Source organism: Lissotriton vulgaris, chromosome 2_1, assembly GCF_964263255.1.
Source record: "Lissotriton vulgaris chromosome 2_1, aLisVul1.2, whole genome shotgun sequence".
Lineage (NCBI taxonomy): Eukaryota > Metazoa > Chordata > Amphibia > Caudata > Salamandridae > Lissotriton > Lissotriton vulgaris.
Window position 1 is genome coordinate 1,219,384,476 of NC_141687.1, and position 15,537 is coordinate 1,219,400,012.

General features: G+C 43.2%; 1 protein-coding gene across 2 annotated transcripts in view; it reads right to left on the reverse strand.

Annotated features, from left to right (window-relative positions):
• The window catches only part of IGSF9B (immunoglobulin superfamily member 9B), a 1,223,958-nt gene that overhangs the window by 280,896 nt on the left and 927,525 nt on the right, over window positions 1-15,537 (reverse strand). The window contains exons 17-18 of one of the 2 annotated variants that reach the window (XM_086956939.1): window positions 12,662-12,707; window positions 9,918-11,540 (exon numbers count right to left, since the gene is read on the reverse strand). In XM_086956939.1, the coding sequence (XP_086813065.1) occupies window positions 9,918-11,540; window positions 12,662-12,707 (1,669 nt within the window). Of the gene's footprint in view, window positions 1-9,913; window positions 11,541-12,661; window positions 12,708-15,537 lie in introns of those variants that run through there. The other variant, XM_086956938.1, reaches the window with a different exon arrangement.

Here is a 15,537-nt window from a genome sequence, read left to right on the forward strand (position 1 = left end):
CTACCTCCACTCTTAGCCATGAAATCCTCATTAAGAGTAATCCAAATGGAATGCATAAATTGAGTTGAAAGATATCTGGGTACCCTGGTACCCTAGACTAGTCAGGTGAATTAATTACCCAAGCTAAAGGCAGTTGGATTTTTGGAACTACCCTATGCAGAAGAGGAACCAGATGAAAAGCATGGTGAAATGGAAAGTCCAAACCAGTGTACGGGAGTCTCCTACAGAATCCAGAAAGGGAAACTCTCTGGAGCAACACTGCAGACACTTCCTGTTGAAGGCTGCCTAAAACTGATCAACAGCTGAAAACATATACTTCTGAAATACAGAAAACAGTCCCACCTGTTGAATCTCACTGACAACTGTCAAAATCCTGCTGAGAAAATCAGCTACATACATATTCCTTGCCTGCTAGATGCTGTCAGACCAATTCCTCTGGCCAATACCTGAGATCCATGGCATTGCAGCAAAGATGAAGCAAACCCACTCCATCTGCTTTTCAAGGTAATATATCACACAGATATTGTCCATATGTAACTTTATTTTCTTTCCAAGAATTTGATGAAGAATGATTAAAAGGGCCGACTTCACAACCCTTAACTCGAGGAGGGTGATGTGCAGTTTCCCATATAAAAAGCCAAACAGAGTCTTGAACAACAATTGCCCCGTATGAGCATCTCAGACTTTTTAAGTGAGGCATCCAAGACTAGAGTCAACTGAAGCTAAGGTCTGTAAAAAGGTCTCCCTTGAACCGATTATCCAGCATTGGCCACAACCGACGACTTTTCGGCAACTCTGCACTCTTCACCTAGCAAAATTCAATAGCTCAACTGACCACATGCTCAACTAAGAACAAAGGTGCCAAAGAGGAGATCACATCCGCAGACAAGCCTTAGGGACTAAAATGATGCAAGAAACTATGAGACCCCTCAGTTTCAATACAGCTCTTGTTGGCAGCCTGACAGTGAAATTTGCAACACCTCATTTGACCAGTCTTTCCTGCAATGGATTCACCTTCACTGGAATAGTGTGTAGCAGATATCCATAAAATGTAGCCCTCGCACTTTGAGCCGAGAAGGATTTCTTTAATTGTATCCAGAGTCTGCAAAAGAATGCTTGTATCCGACAGTTCTTCAACAGAATATCCTGAGAATTTGTCTTTAGCAAGCAGTCATCTAAATAAGTGTAAAGATGAATGTACTTCTGACGCAGATAATCCACAATCACACCAATTACTAGGTGAACCAGATGAACATTTGTGAAGCTGATCACAATCCTATGTTGAGAAAGAGATGCTGGAAAGGACTATTTCATACAATCAACCTCAAACACTTTTTGTCTGTCTCATGCTGAGAGGATCTCAGGAAATTTCAGGGGTTTCTTAACCTTAATATTCAGAGGTTTTTCTGACAATTGGATGTGATGTCTTACATATGCCTGAAACTTTTCCAGCTTTTCCATATACCTACATTTGCCAGAAGTGTTTATGAATATTCTGAAGGAAGTGAAAATAACTTCTTACAGCTTCAAATGTAAGAGATTTTTCATGGTGTCTTTGTAACAACTGTGATGCGGTGTCTTGCCAAGAGGGTGTGATCATCCCTTAAGTTCTTCACCTGCCACAGTTAAATTTGCCTCTGTACATTTTGCTGCCACCAAAGCATATAGGAAAGTCCTTTTCAAACACTTTTCTTAACAGTTCCTGTTTTGGAGACTAAAAAAGATGTTTCCTCTTAGACTACTCTATTGTCCTCCATGGTAACTCAATACGGTCTTGTCTAAATTGATGGCTTTCTTTAGAGCCTATATATAAAACATCACTTCAGTGTCTTACCTGAAACCTGGCTTTCTAGTTGCCATTACATTCTCTACTCTTCATGTTTTTCTCTCCCACCTAGGAGTTCAATTTGCTCTTTCTTGTTTGCAGCACACATTCGTCAACTTGCTGCAATGTAGCTTTTATATTATTTATACACTGATGAATAGAAATTGTTTTGAAAATAGCTGGCCTGTTCAGAGTTTGAAGGTTAGGCCTTCATTTGGGTAACAACAAAATGTACCTCTGAAATGTTGTACAGACTGTATTTTTGCAAAAGACTAGTTGCAGGGTACCGACCCGAAGGCAGGCATTTCTCAGTCTATGACTAAAGGTGAAGATCCTAGGATACAGAATTGAAAGCTTCCACAAAGGAACTGTTAAGGATCAGCCTTCAAGGAGAAAAAGAACCCACATTCCGTAGGTATATGCTGTAAACAAAATGCCACCGGTATCTCCAGTGGTGCACCCATCAGTGAGACTGTTGTGGCAACAGTGGTTTAAACAAGGTATAATGTGCATTGAGCATTGTAAGGGTTACTGATTGCTTGCTATTTATTGTGAGGCTTGTTATTTCATTCACCTGTAAACGCATCTTGACCATGAACAACTTCCAGTCCTGGAAAAATAAAATGACTGAAAGTGTGAGGTTACACACTTGAAAGAAAGAGTCTTGCAAGAGCTAAAGTGCTCTTGCGAGATAAGGAAATTTCAGTGGCCATTCTGAAAGCAGCAACTATAAATACTGTGCCCTCCAGGTTCTCGATGCTTCTCATTTAGGACCTGGAGGGGAGCAGTTTACCAAGCTGCAGATATATTTCAAAGCCACTTTGTCTGTTCCATTAAGAACCTTTGCAGAGCTAGATCACATTGGATCCTGGGCTTAAGCTAAGTCACCCACTATGAATTTGTGTGAATCTTTCCTTTTTCTCATCCTAAGGAGCTTGAAAAGAGAAATGCTGTGAACACCTAACCTTGTGAGCCTTAAGCAAACAGCCAGGACTGACCTAATAAGTAATGTGCAATGTGGTTGGATATGCTTAAAACTGTATACGGGGTGGTGTATGTGTCTGTTATGTGACGATCCTGATCACTGACAACTAGTGGGCGTACATATACATCATTGTCTTGCGATTGTGGTGTAGTTATATGTTTTGAATTGCAATCAAAAGAGAAAGGACTCTGGAGAATCTACAGCATGAGATTAATTCCATGGAAGCAACTTATAGTTGGCTTTAAGATGGTGAATGAACTGAAACTCTCTAGAACATTCTGTGCTCAAACATTTGCATGGAGACAGTCTCTTTATTTGGACATTAATGTCAATAGAAACCAGGCACAATTTAACATTCTCATCAATAGAATCCAAGATGTATTGCAACACCAAAAAAAACTGCCATATGTAATCACCGAAATGCTACCTGGGACAATCTCTATCTCGCCCAGTGGTGAGTAAATAAGTTAAAAGAAGGTAGAGTTACAGACTAATCAGTGACCAACCATATTAAAAATCCTAGATTTCAACATCATTTGATCCTCAAACCTAGACAGTGAAAGGAGCTAGATCGCATTCACCAGATGTTAGAAAGAAAACATCAAAGGAAGGACCAATTTTATCGAGTTAACTAATGGGGAAATAATGGTGGTTAAGCTATCAGTTAGATAACAACAGTATTTTGCTTTCCACAGAGAGATGACCGACCTGCTTTTTGTTGTTTTACCTTTTTATTTTAGTTTGTTATTTGGTCCTGGCCCCTTCCTTTTGGGTCAAATCAATCACGGCTGTGGATTAAACTTCATGTGGGCACAAGGAGTTGTAAGGTCTGTGCTGTCTCTCAATCTGAGCAGGGAGAAGAGTGTGCCTTTTGCAACTAATCATCATAATCAGGGTTAGGATGAGTGTTTTTCTGATGCATATAACCACAAACAAACTTTTCCATGGTGAACACTTGTGGAGCCGATCACAACACTAAGGGCATAAAGGAAAAGTGGATATAACTTGCTCCTAGAGTGAACTTCAAATACTTTTTCTGAAACTGTACAATTGGTACATGGAAATAAGTGGACTGGTTAGTGTTAGGGCTACAAGAAAGACTCTGAAGATCAGAAAGTATATGAAGAGAGACTAATGTGAATTTTTCCTTTCCAATAAACGTATTGATAAATCTCGTGGGTTTCAGAACTCCACTCTTCTTCTTTGGTATCAGAAAATACAACAAAAAAACAACCTCACAGTTCAGAAAACAAGGAATGATTTCTATGGCCACTTTTGCTAATAGCCCTTTCTTCTTTCATCGGAATATGCGTACAAGAGAATGATGGAAGGGGGGGGTGACAGGAGGATCTTTCTTTGTGAATGACAGAAAGTAACTCTTGTATATTAACTGAAGGATCCATTGGCCTGAGGTTATCCACTACCATTGAATAAGAAAGCAAGTCAACTGACCCCCGACTGAAGTCTCATAACGTAGGAGTCAAAGGATTAGCAGGTAGAGCAAAAAAGATGGGGCAATGTATTACGGTGTTATCTTTGCCCTGATCCTATGCATCTAAAAAGGTGAACCAGGTGCTGCTAATGGTGGTGTTGCTGAAACACCTGCTGCATCTGATACTTCCCAAACTGATGAATATAACCCTGTAATAAACGTGAATGTCAGTGGAATTGTTCTTAGGGCGATGAAAGTCCCAACACCCTTTCTTTTGCCTTACTTAGTTTTATTTCTTTCAGGGAAAACATAAGCACATTTTCCAAATAAAAGTGGGCCATCAAGTGCCATTTCCATTAACTCGGACTGCTCGTTCCCAGACCAAGCAATGGTTTGCATCCCGGATGCCTGTGGAGGTCTGCAGCTGAATGCATAGTAACCCTAAGTATATATGTATGAGCTTATTAGTGAGCGCGCAATTACCTAAAGGGTGTCCAGGCACTGAAGCTCAAAAATGAAGAGGAAAATGGAGAGTGGAGAGAAATAGTGACCTAGCACTGAGAGAGTTGCAAAGTTTTTAGTGGTTTGCAAAAGGGCATGCTTTGAGTGGAAGTACAAAGATGACTTTGTAGGCAATTCCACAATTTAGGATTAAGTACAGAAAAAGCGTGCCCTCCAGCTCTAGTTTTACAACACTATCAATTGGTTGGTAGACGAAGACCTTTGAACTCAGGATGGCTGGTATCAACTAAGTCCTTGACAAAAGGAGGTGGGCCATAGATGGAGATGGGCTTTAAAGACTAGACAAAGAGATTTAAAAGCAATCCATTGTCAGATGGAGAGCCAATGTATCTTCTCAAGTGCCTAGAAACAGAGGATCTGGGACGTCAGTCTAGTTCCAGATGTGGAGCTACATTCTTTAAGCACTGAGGAATGAATGCTGGAGAACCAAAAAAGAGGGAATTACAATAATCTAAACAGTAGAGAATGCTTCCCTGTGTCACCACCTTCTAAGACCTGCTAGGTAGGTAAGGCAGATTTTTGTGAAGGCAACAAAAATGAGAAACCAGTGGGAAACCATTTTCCCTGAACAGTTACAGAAAGATTATGATCAAACAGGGATTCAACGTTCCAGACAAAAGGTATGTGGCACGGGAGACAGACCCAAGTGAACATGCCAAAAATTGTCAGAAAGTGTGCATGGGGTGTTACACCCAGGAGAGAGCAAGACGTCTGCTTTGACATCATTTAACTTGATGGATTTCCTGCTCATCGAGTCTATTACTTTGATCATACAGTCATGAAACTTAAAGTTTGTTTGCTGTTCATGTTTGTCAAAGGATAAATATGTGTCTGCTGTCAGCATAACATCAGTTGCAGGCCAAAGGATCGAGTCAGCAGACAGACAAATATTAAAGAGAGAAGGGCTAAGAGAAGAACCCAGTGGAACATCATGTTTTAAACTAGAGCAGAATGGTGTCAAAATACCGCTTGAGCACAGCTGGAGAGAGATGGCTTAATCAATGCAAGAGCCTTGCTCTAGATGCCAGTGTTTACAAGGCAAGAGAGTAAAATGCAATGACAGACCATATCTGATGCAGTGGGCGATTTAACAGGGCCGAGGCTGATGACTAGCCTTAGCCCACCAGCATTCTCAGGTCATCTAGCACAGTTATCAACGGGGTCTCGGTGCTGTGTCCTGGACAAAATTCAGATTGAACAGCACATAAAGGTTAGTTGGGCTCTAGGTAGCCTGAAAGTTGCCTGTTCAATGTTGCAGCAGACTGGGGCACTTTAAATACAAACCTTAGAACCTCAAACATCAAAAACTAAAAGCTTTTGATGCTAATGCCGATGTCATAGGGCGGTTTCACATCAGCTGTGCACAGTCTCCAAACAATTAGATGGGCAGTAGCTCTCTGCAAGGGTTTCCAGCGAATTGTGTAAACACTGTGTGATATAGGCTCCTCACAGGGTGACTGTGTGAAGTGAGCTTATATCGTAACTCACACAGAGGTCTGGGCAAGAGTCCCCAGGTGAGCCAGAGGAGACTACTGCGAGGAAGTCGATGAATTCAGGTAATGACAAAAGCTGAAACTCCTACACATGTACGAAGCTAAAGTTGTTAGTATGTTACACTGAGCATCAGTAAGAGAACCATTCTTGCCAAGAAAAGAAGTCATAAATACATTTGATTTCTTCAGCAATGCTTTGACCATAGCGAGTTTCCAGGCCACAGGGACATCGCCTGTGGTGAGAGACAGATTTATTACTTTAAGCACTGCAGGGAATATCTCATCAGTGGCTGTAGCTAGGATGTACGGAGGGGCCGAGTCACACAGAGAACCTGATTTGATTTGGTGGAAGATCTCTGACAGCTTGTGAGAAACCATTTCGGAAAATTCTATTATATTCCCATACTAAAAGGTGACCATCATTGCACAAAGGGGATGAGGTCGGAGTAGGAGCATGAAATAGGCTGAAGATCTCTTTAATCTTCTTGTGGAAGAAGCTGGCTATGTTGTTACACTGTCCTGGTTGCAGATTGGTACAAGCCGACGGGGTGTTGAGTAGAAATTTGGCAATGCAAACAATTTCCCATGGTAAGTTGCCTGCCAGATTACTTTTTTCTTCGCATTCAAATGTGTGAGCTTTTTCAATTTCTGTTTTATAGGTTTTAATGGCAAGTCTATAGCTCTGCTAGCTAACTTCCCCATAGCCTTTCCTCCATATTCTCTCTGCTCGTTTACAGTGTTGTTCAAGTTCATGCAGCTTAGGAGTGTACCAAGGAGATGCTTTTTCCTTAGCTCATCAAGTAGGCATTCTCTGTGGAATGATTTGATCCAAGGAGGATGTAATCCAATGGGTAAACATGTCATAGGCAGAGGTGGGATTTTCATCTTGAGTGGGTCTAAGGTCCGTAAGACGTTGTTTCCAGAGTTCTGATGAGAGTCTGGACAACATATGGTCCTTACCACAGATAGAGTTGTGCCTCTGATTTAGTCCTGGGGTCTTTGAATTTCAACACAGAAGGCACACTGGTCGACATCAAGAACAACACATTCCCAAAGAGAGCTGCTATTTAGAGTAGCGGCAATACTAGCTTTGAAGCTGGCAAAGACAGATGATAAAAATCATAGGAGCCAAGATCAGTGCTGGGTCCAAAGCTGTTGGTATTTTAACAGATTCAGGCATTCTTATCAGTGCTGTAATAATAGAAACAGATGTATCAGAGGGACCCTTGCCAAAAATCTTAACAATAGAGCTAGCAGTCAAGAATCAAAAGCTAGCAAGAGACTCTAAAACAGCAAGTTGTTCAAAGGACAAGGTAGTCTCTTCTGCAGTCCTTTTCCTTTATTACTAATTTGGATATCTGACCTTTGATGTTTTTTCTCAAATTTTTATGCTTGTTTGAGGGATCACGGTTATTCATACGGTTGGGTGGGGCTCAACTCGTAGACTGAGATCTTGACTTGCCCTTTGTGGTAGCTATTGTCAGCTTAGCATTCTTCTCACAAATTACCAGGGCATGAAGGCAGCAGAACACAGTGTCAAAGGAATTACCAAAACACCACCAACGGAACTGGAGTGGACCTGTAGCCAAAATTGGTTGATGTCATTTTTCAACAGGGCTTGAAGCCTGAGAATTTTGAAAAAGACAACATTATCCCCTTAAAACAAAATCACTATGCAACCAAAGACCCTGGGGAACCAACCGCTCCAGCTCCTGCATCAAGGGAGGAGTGGAAAGGGTGGAAAACAGGATCAAATGACACAAGTGACTGGGCACCTTCTATATGTAAGGCATAATACTTTGAGAAGAGTCACAAGACCCTGTCTTTGACAACCTATGGCACTGTCCAACATTACCACCGTGCCTGGCACCTGGGAAGAGGGTTATTTAAGGAAGTTACAGGAGCTGGTAGCAATAGAAGATTGATCATGCTAATCTTGTGAAATATATGTGGCCTGTTTTACTGCCAAAATGGCAGGGTCATAGGTCAATGTAAACTTTAAAAGATCTTGATATGGTTTAAAACTTTTTAAAAAGTCTTAAAGATGTCAAGTCATCCATGTCTGGTATACCTTAGTGCTAGAAAGATGATCATGCTGAGTTACATTGGTAGACAAGTTCATAGCTGATCCCTACTTAAACGCCGATGCATATGGAGCCCAGCATTATTTATCTGTATTTTCAATGCCTTTGGGAGAAATCTATGAACAGAATTTGCACCTAGAGCGGTCTTGTTTTAGTGAATGACCGAATTACAGAGCATTTTGTTACAGAGAGGGTATACAACTATTGAGTGTGCTTTGTATTCCAAAAATGTTTTTTATAAACTCAGAAAAGGCTCCAGAATAAAGAAAAACAAGTGGGTTAAATATGTACAGAACCTGTATGGCTGAATACCTAACATGTCAGTATCAGCTCCCTCCTTTAATTCATAAATGGCCAATTGTGGTTTTTAGTTAAGACCTGCATTCCCAATCCACAAGGCAGGAAACAAAATCAACTTGAAGATGGGTTCAAGATGAGTGAGCCATTTAGGCATTATTATGGTCAAGGTTATTGTTTCTTTTTATTTTGATAAAAACAAGATACCACTCCCAGCTCAATTTTTTAAATCTATAATAAGATTCACACTGCAGCTGTATGCTTTGTTCAAACATTAACCATTTCCTGGGGTATCAGTGACACATTACTATAGCAGCGCCCTCATGGTTATACTTGGTTCCAGGAAATCCATTAGTGGTACATAACCCTGCTCCTCCGCCCCACCACTGCCTCTCTATCAGTGACCAGTCATTGAACCATGATTCTAGAAGTGTTCTTTTAGAATGAATACATTAGTGGTACATTATACTAGCATTATGCTGTAGAGACCCATAATTGATACAAGAATGTAACAGTTATTCATCTGTGGTGCATGCCTCTAGCAATGCCCTCCTGGCAGTGACAACATGGCCATATATAGGTCTGATACCAGTAACCATTCTATGGTATAAGACTCTATCACTTTTCGCAGTAGTGACACATCAAGGGCAAATGATCTAGTAGTACCTTTCTAGCAGGGAAGCTTCAGTGGTAAATATCTCTAGCAGTTTTTGTTACGGGTGACCCATCGAAGGAACATGGCTCTAGCAGTGTCCTCTTAGTAGTGACTCATCAGTGGCATATGACTCTAAAGGTGTCTTCATAGCCAGCCATCAGTAGTATATGGTGCTCGTAGAATACTTCCAGCAGTGACCCATCACACCTACACAAAGGTATCACTAACCTCTTAGAAGTAACTTATTTTTACTACATGGTTACAGCTGGAGCTATCAGTAGTGCGCGGCACTAGCAGTGGCCTCTTAATAGTGACAATAACTGGTGCATGACTCTAGATGTATCATTCACCCATCATGGTGCATGGTATTACTGGTGACCTTCTAGCAACAGCCCACATTAGAACATTTCTCTAACAGAGTTCTTCTAACATTGATAAATATATGTAACATGGCTTTGGTAGTGATATATCCATCCTAGCAATGACCATAGCAGTTAATGTACATGATTCTAATAATACGAATGTCACTGCAGCAGTGACAATGGAGTGACAGATGTTAATAACAACATGGACATTGTAAGGAGTACATCTTTCATCTGTGTTAGACAGCGGTCCTGCACTTACCCTGATGTGCACACTGCTGTTGCTGGAGATTCTGGAATCAAGATGTCATCACCCATTCTCCTCTGGGATGCCACTTGCCCCATCAAATCCTGGCTGGCCACAGGGGGAGAGGGACACTGAGATGAGAAGCCTGTGGTTGTGGTGCTGCAGGTCACTGGGGGACGGTAGCTAGGACTAGCCCCTCTACTGCTCAGTGCAGGAGATCCTGTGGATCCAGAAGATTTCCTTGAGAAGCTGACCGCCCCTGGAGGCTGCAGGGCAATTTCTGACATCTCTGAGGGCTGGATAAAGCCTGGGCGGGGTCTTGCTCGGGCGCTCGTCTCTGGTGAGCTATTGCGAGAGCTGAGAGGGCTCTGAGTAAGAGGCGAGAGCCGAGAAGGTTGTAGCACCACCTGATGTAAACTGGCTTCAGTCCGCCTTGCCTGTCGAGGGCTGGGCCAGGGTCTGGGCTGGGGCTCATACCACCTGGTGTCCAGGGAAAATGAGCTTGTGCCACTGGGAAGGAGTGCCTCAGAAGGCTCCTGGTAAGGCAACACCGGTATGGCCATCCCTTGGCTGGTGTGTCTAAGCTGCCCCTGACTTGCCAGTTGCATAGGTTTCTCGTGCCACTTGGTGGGGGCGGGAGGCCTTCCTCGTCCGGGAGACCTTTCAGTCCAACTCTTTGGTGCCTCCAAGGGCAGAATGCCGGGATAAGTAACAGGGACAGGGAGAGAAGAGGGCGGCAGCCCCCTTGGAAGACCAGCCTTGCAATGTAGACTCTCCACTATGTCATACTGATGTTGCTGCTGGCAGAACATCACATGTGGGGCCTCCAGCCCACTGAAGGGAAACTCACCCCTCCCCCATTGTTCAGGTGACCGTCCACCTGTTGGCGTCTGAGTCATAGGCAAGGTGCTGTTAGATGTGTTTTCCCCATTCTCCTCTGGAATGGTAGGATGTCCAAAGGGGCCCTCTGGGAGCAAAGGGGGTGATGACATGACAGAACTGAGAGGGCTTGCCTCGTGCATGTAAAATGGTGGGGGCTCCATTTCCCCAGGGCTGCTGCAGAAGTAACCATAGAACTGGCTGTGATGGAAGCCCCTGGAAGCAGCTGGCATACTCTGACCAGTAGCCTTCAACCGACTCTCCATCATCCCTGTCCCCTCTTGAGGTCTCTGGAAGCGAGGACTGTAGGCTGGTGGGGGAAGGTATGACTCTTGACTGGAGGACAGAGGCGTCAACTGGGACTTGAGTGTGGCAATTGAGGAAGGAACTGCTGGGTCATCATTCTCCTCATCAGACTGGCGGAACTCTGGGTACATATCTGTCTCCTCCACAAAGGGGAAGCCCTCAATCCGGCGGGTCTTGAGTGAGGGCTCCATCTCAGAGGGGTCCATGACAAAGCGTCCATCGGGCCCACGACTGATAAGCTCAATGGGAGTTGTGGCTTCTACATCAGCCTCTGCCTTGGACACACTGTACTTCTTGCTGCTGATAGCTCGCTTGGTCTTCTTGTACAAAGACAGTTCCTTTTCCTTGCTGGGACTCAGCATTCTCTTGCCCTGGAGACCCTGGTCATCAGAAGATTCAGAAGGAGCCCGCAGGGTGCGGATGCTTTCGGGGCTCACCTTACCAGAGGACAGTCTAAACAAACAGAAATAGAAAGAAGCATTGACCAGCCATGCCACTGGAACCTCCACAAATTATCTAAAGAGTATCACTGCGAGTATAACTTGTCAATGCTTTTATTAAGCTCTGTTTAATCACTAGCAAAGGCTGGCACCTGAACCTCATCAAAACATCTATGTTCAACAGAGAAGGCAAAGAGAATTACAAATAAAGAGGAAGCAGTGAAGGAATGGATAGCGGTGCAAGACCGAGGCAAGGGAAAAGAATGAGATCCAGAAAGTGAAGGCTCTAGACATGAAAGACAGAGGAATGACGTATGAGAGGGCCAAGCCAGATGAAGCAGCAAAGAAAATAAATGATTACAACCAAGGAAGCCCAAAGGAGCAAAAGTAAAAAGGAGAAGCAGTAAGAGATGAGAAAGAGGAATGAACCAACAATGAGAAAGAGGAGGGAGCAAGTACTTAAAAAAAGTAGGAAGCGGATCCTGGGCAGAAAAGAAGAGCCAGCAAAGTACAATTGAGGAGGCAGTAAGGTACAAGGTAAAGAAGGGAGTGATATAACGCAAAGAGGGGGTGCAAAGGAAATTGTAAATAGGAGGGGTAAAGGGATAGGTTGAGGGAGTATATGAGAGAAAGGAAGAAGTCAGAATCAGAAAGATGATGGAGATGATGGCATGAGAAGTGGTATATTGAGAGATGGGAATGGAGGTGCAGCTGAAGGAAAGGACAAGGAATAGATAATAAAAACTAGTGAGCTAGAAAGGAAGGAATGGAAGACAAGGAAACATAGAAATAGAAAGGAAAAATGAAAGGGGGCTTGCAAAAGAAAAAAGTGTGGATAGCAGAAAGGAGCAATAGATTAAATAGAGAAAGGACCTGGGAATGAGAGAGAGGTATGAGAGTAAAAGGACAAAATTAGGATGGTAGGTGGAAGACATAAGGGATGAGAAAGATGAGGGAGTGAGATTTGACCAAGGAGGAGGAAGGAACGTACAGAGAATAGAACAAGGATATCAAGAGTTATGGGGGAACTGCGATAAAGTAAGGTAACAGGAATTCACAAAGAAGCTGGAACCAAAGAGGAAGCCATGAAGAAGCAGAGTAAAGCAAATGTGGCAGGGACAGCTTTATACTTACGGTGACTCAACACTTTTCCTGCAATGGGTGATGGAGAGCGGAGGGTCTGAAAAAGGGGAACACAAACAGGCTAAAGGAAGTGCAAGCAACTGCAAGGCAGCATTCCAGCTAAGAAAGGCATACAGCCATGAACTGTGGCAGTCCCACCATTAAATGGAAAGGAGGTTAGAGAGCTTGAGACATGTTTCACAATATTGCAAGCTTACAGGAAACACGGCAACCTAAAAGAATGCAATAATAAAATGTGAACAAGCACAGCACCAGAATAAGTGGCAGTGCCGCACTAAACAGATAAGTAGGCAACTGTGTCACTTACCTGAAACACTGGGTTTGCAGCTTGATGTCAGTATAGATTCACATACATTGCATACTTTTGTATCTAGAAGCTCCATTTGGAACACATTTAAACATTTTGAAAATCAGACTGTGCGAATCAAGAGAGGCAGTGGAATAGCTGTAGTAGTCAAATCTCTAGAGACACATACAACACACCCAGAACCATTAATCAAGCACCAATATAAACGTCAGTAGCCTTTAAATGAACAGTAGCCAAGAGTCCACTCTACGAAGAAACAAACTTCAAGTAAATGCAGATTGCATGAAAAACAGGTATTTGCCTGTGGGAATGGAAGTGGGCTCAGTGGTAGTGGTGGAAGGTCCCATGATAATTGGCAGAGTTGCATTTTCTACCACATAAAGCATTACAGAAAGTAAGTTACTTGTTCATCTGATCGAGACTTATAGTCGCACATTCCTTACCTTAAAATAGATACCCAAGCACTACCTGCCCCAAGAAGGGACTGCAAAACCATTTGAATCAGAAAGTCCTGAAGGACCGAACAGGCAAAGTGCCAGTTACGACCGACCAAACTGTACAGGCAGAAGTATTTGGTGAGCATATGCAGTGGGGCTCAGATTACTGCCTGACAGATTTCTAGGACCAGAACACTGTGCACTAACTCAGTGGCCACAGCCTAGGCACTGGTGAAGTCAGCTTGCAAGCCCTCAGGGCTAGTGTGTAGGAGATCTTAATGCAGAGGATAATCCATCACTAGATGGTCCTTTTCTGCACTGTCTTTCCCCTTTTTTGCTCCTTCATAGCCCATAAAGAGTTGATCATCCACGCTGAATTCTTTTGTGCAGTCAAGGTAGAATGACAACGCTCTTTTTAGGTCTCTTCTCCTCTTTGCAGGGGTGAAGTGGAGCAAAAAAGGTAGACAGGGTGATGTGCTGGTCCCCATGGAAGGGAGTCACAACCTTCGGAAGGAAGGAGGCACGGGTCCGGAGAACCAACTTGTCCAGATAGAAAGTGGTATAAGGAGGGTGTGCAGAGAAGGCCAGCAATTTGCTGACACTCCTGGACAATGTTATGGCCACTAAAAAGTTAATTTTTAATGTCAAGAACCTAGGAGAGCAATTGTGTACAGGCTCGAATGGCCCACACATGAGAAAGGTGAGAACCAGGTTGAGGTCCCACAAATGCATGAGGAATGGCGTATCTTAAAGAGAGAAGGCTGGTCTGGCAACTGCAAGAATGTCAAGATGGCAGAGAGATAACCCTTAACTGTGTCCAGAGAGAGCCCTGCTGGGCTTGAAGACAATGCAAACAACAGAACCAAATGTTAGATGAGGGTGCAGAAAGGAGTTCAACGCTGTGGGAAGCACACCATGGTACAAGTCTCCGCTCAATCTCCACGCAAGGAAGTGGAGGGTGCGCAGGTTCTGGTGTAGAACCCGGCCCTGTTGCTGCAACAGAAAATACTCTCGAAGGGTCAGCCTGACAGGAGGAAAGAGGGTCATGCTCAGAAGCTCGAGATACCAGACTCTCCATGCCTGATACAGGGCCACAAGAATGACTTGGGCGTGGTCGTTCCTGATCTTCTTGAGAACTCTGGGCAGGAGTGGTATTGGCGTAAAGGCATACAGGACATAGGAGCTCCTGTTATACGGCCCATGTTTTCCCAAGTATAATGGTACATTTGTAGGACAAAATAACCATCAGAACTGTGGGAGACTGATTGCACGCACACCATAAGGATATGCTGGCCAAAGCCCTACTAGAACACAGTGCACAATCCGTACTCCTAACCTGACAGAGTAACATATGGATGTGCAACCTCAGAACATGACAACCCTGACTCCCCAAGGAAATCCTTGTAATACATCTAGAACCCTTTTGCTTAGTTACGTATGCATACCCAAAGAGATACACAAGAAATACACAGTAAAGAGTTTCAATATTTATTGAAGCATTAGGATTGTTGAGTGAAATACATGTGCTGTAGAAAGAAACAGAATAATACGATTAGGTATGAGAATGGTGAAAAGATAAACAGCTCAAACATTTTGTTGATTACAGGAAATATATGCTTGTATTCAAGTACTGTAATGTATTGCACTCCTACCTAGCGCATCCTAGCATATCATGTCCAGGCTGAATGAATCTGCCAAATCCCTGTAGGGCGATCTAACTCCCCATCACCTGTGGGTTGGTGTTATCGAGCTGCCCGGCTTGATGTAGAGCTTGACATTATTCCTCTCATGACGTAAATAGGAATCAGTTGAGCTGGAATTCTGGCATGGATCAACCTCTCAGTGCCAGCGATATGCTCCTCTGTATAAACAAATGCTTGATGTCGTATATATAATATCATCCATTTTACCATGCCAAAGCCTTAGTGAGGCCGCTATTGTTTATTCTATTGTGATAACTCTGTCGTTGAACAGCCAAAACAAATAAAATCTTGTGTGATGAACTTAGCCCTTGTATAGCATGTTCAAGGTGTTTTGATTAATTGCCTATGAAGTGGTAGTGTAAGAAAAACTGAGTTTGAAGAATATTATCCTGTATGTACATCCAAATGAATGTGTGTCAG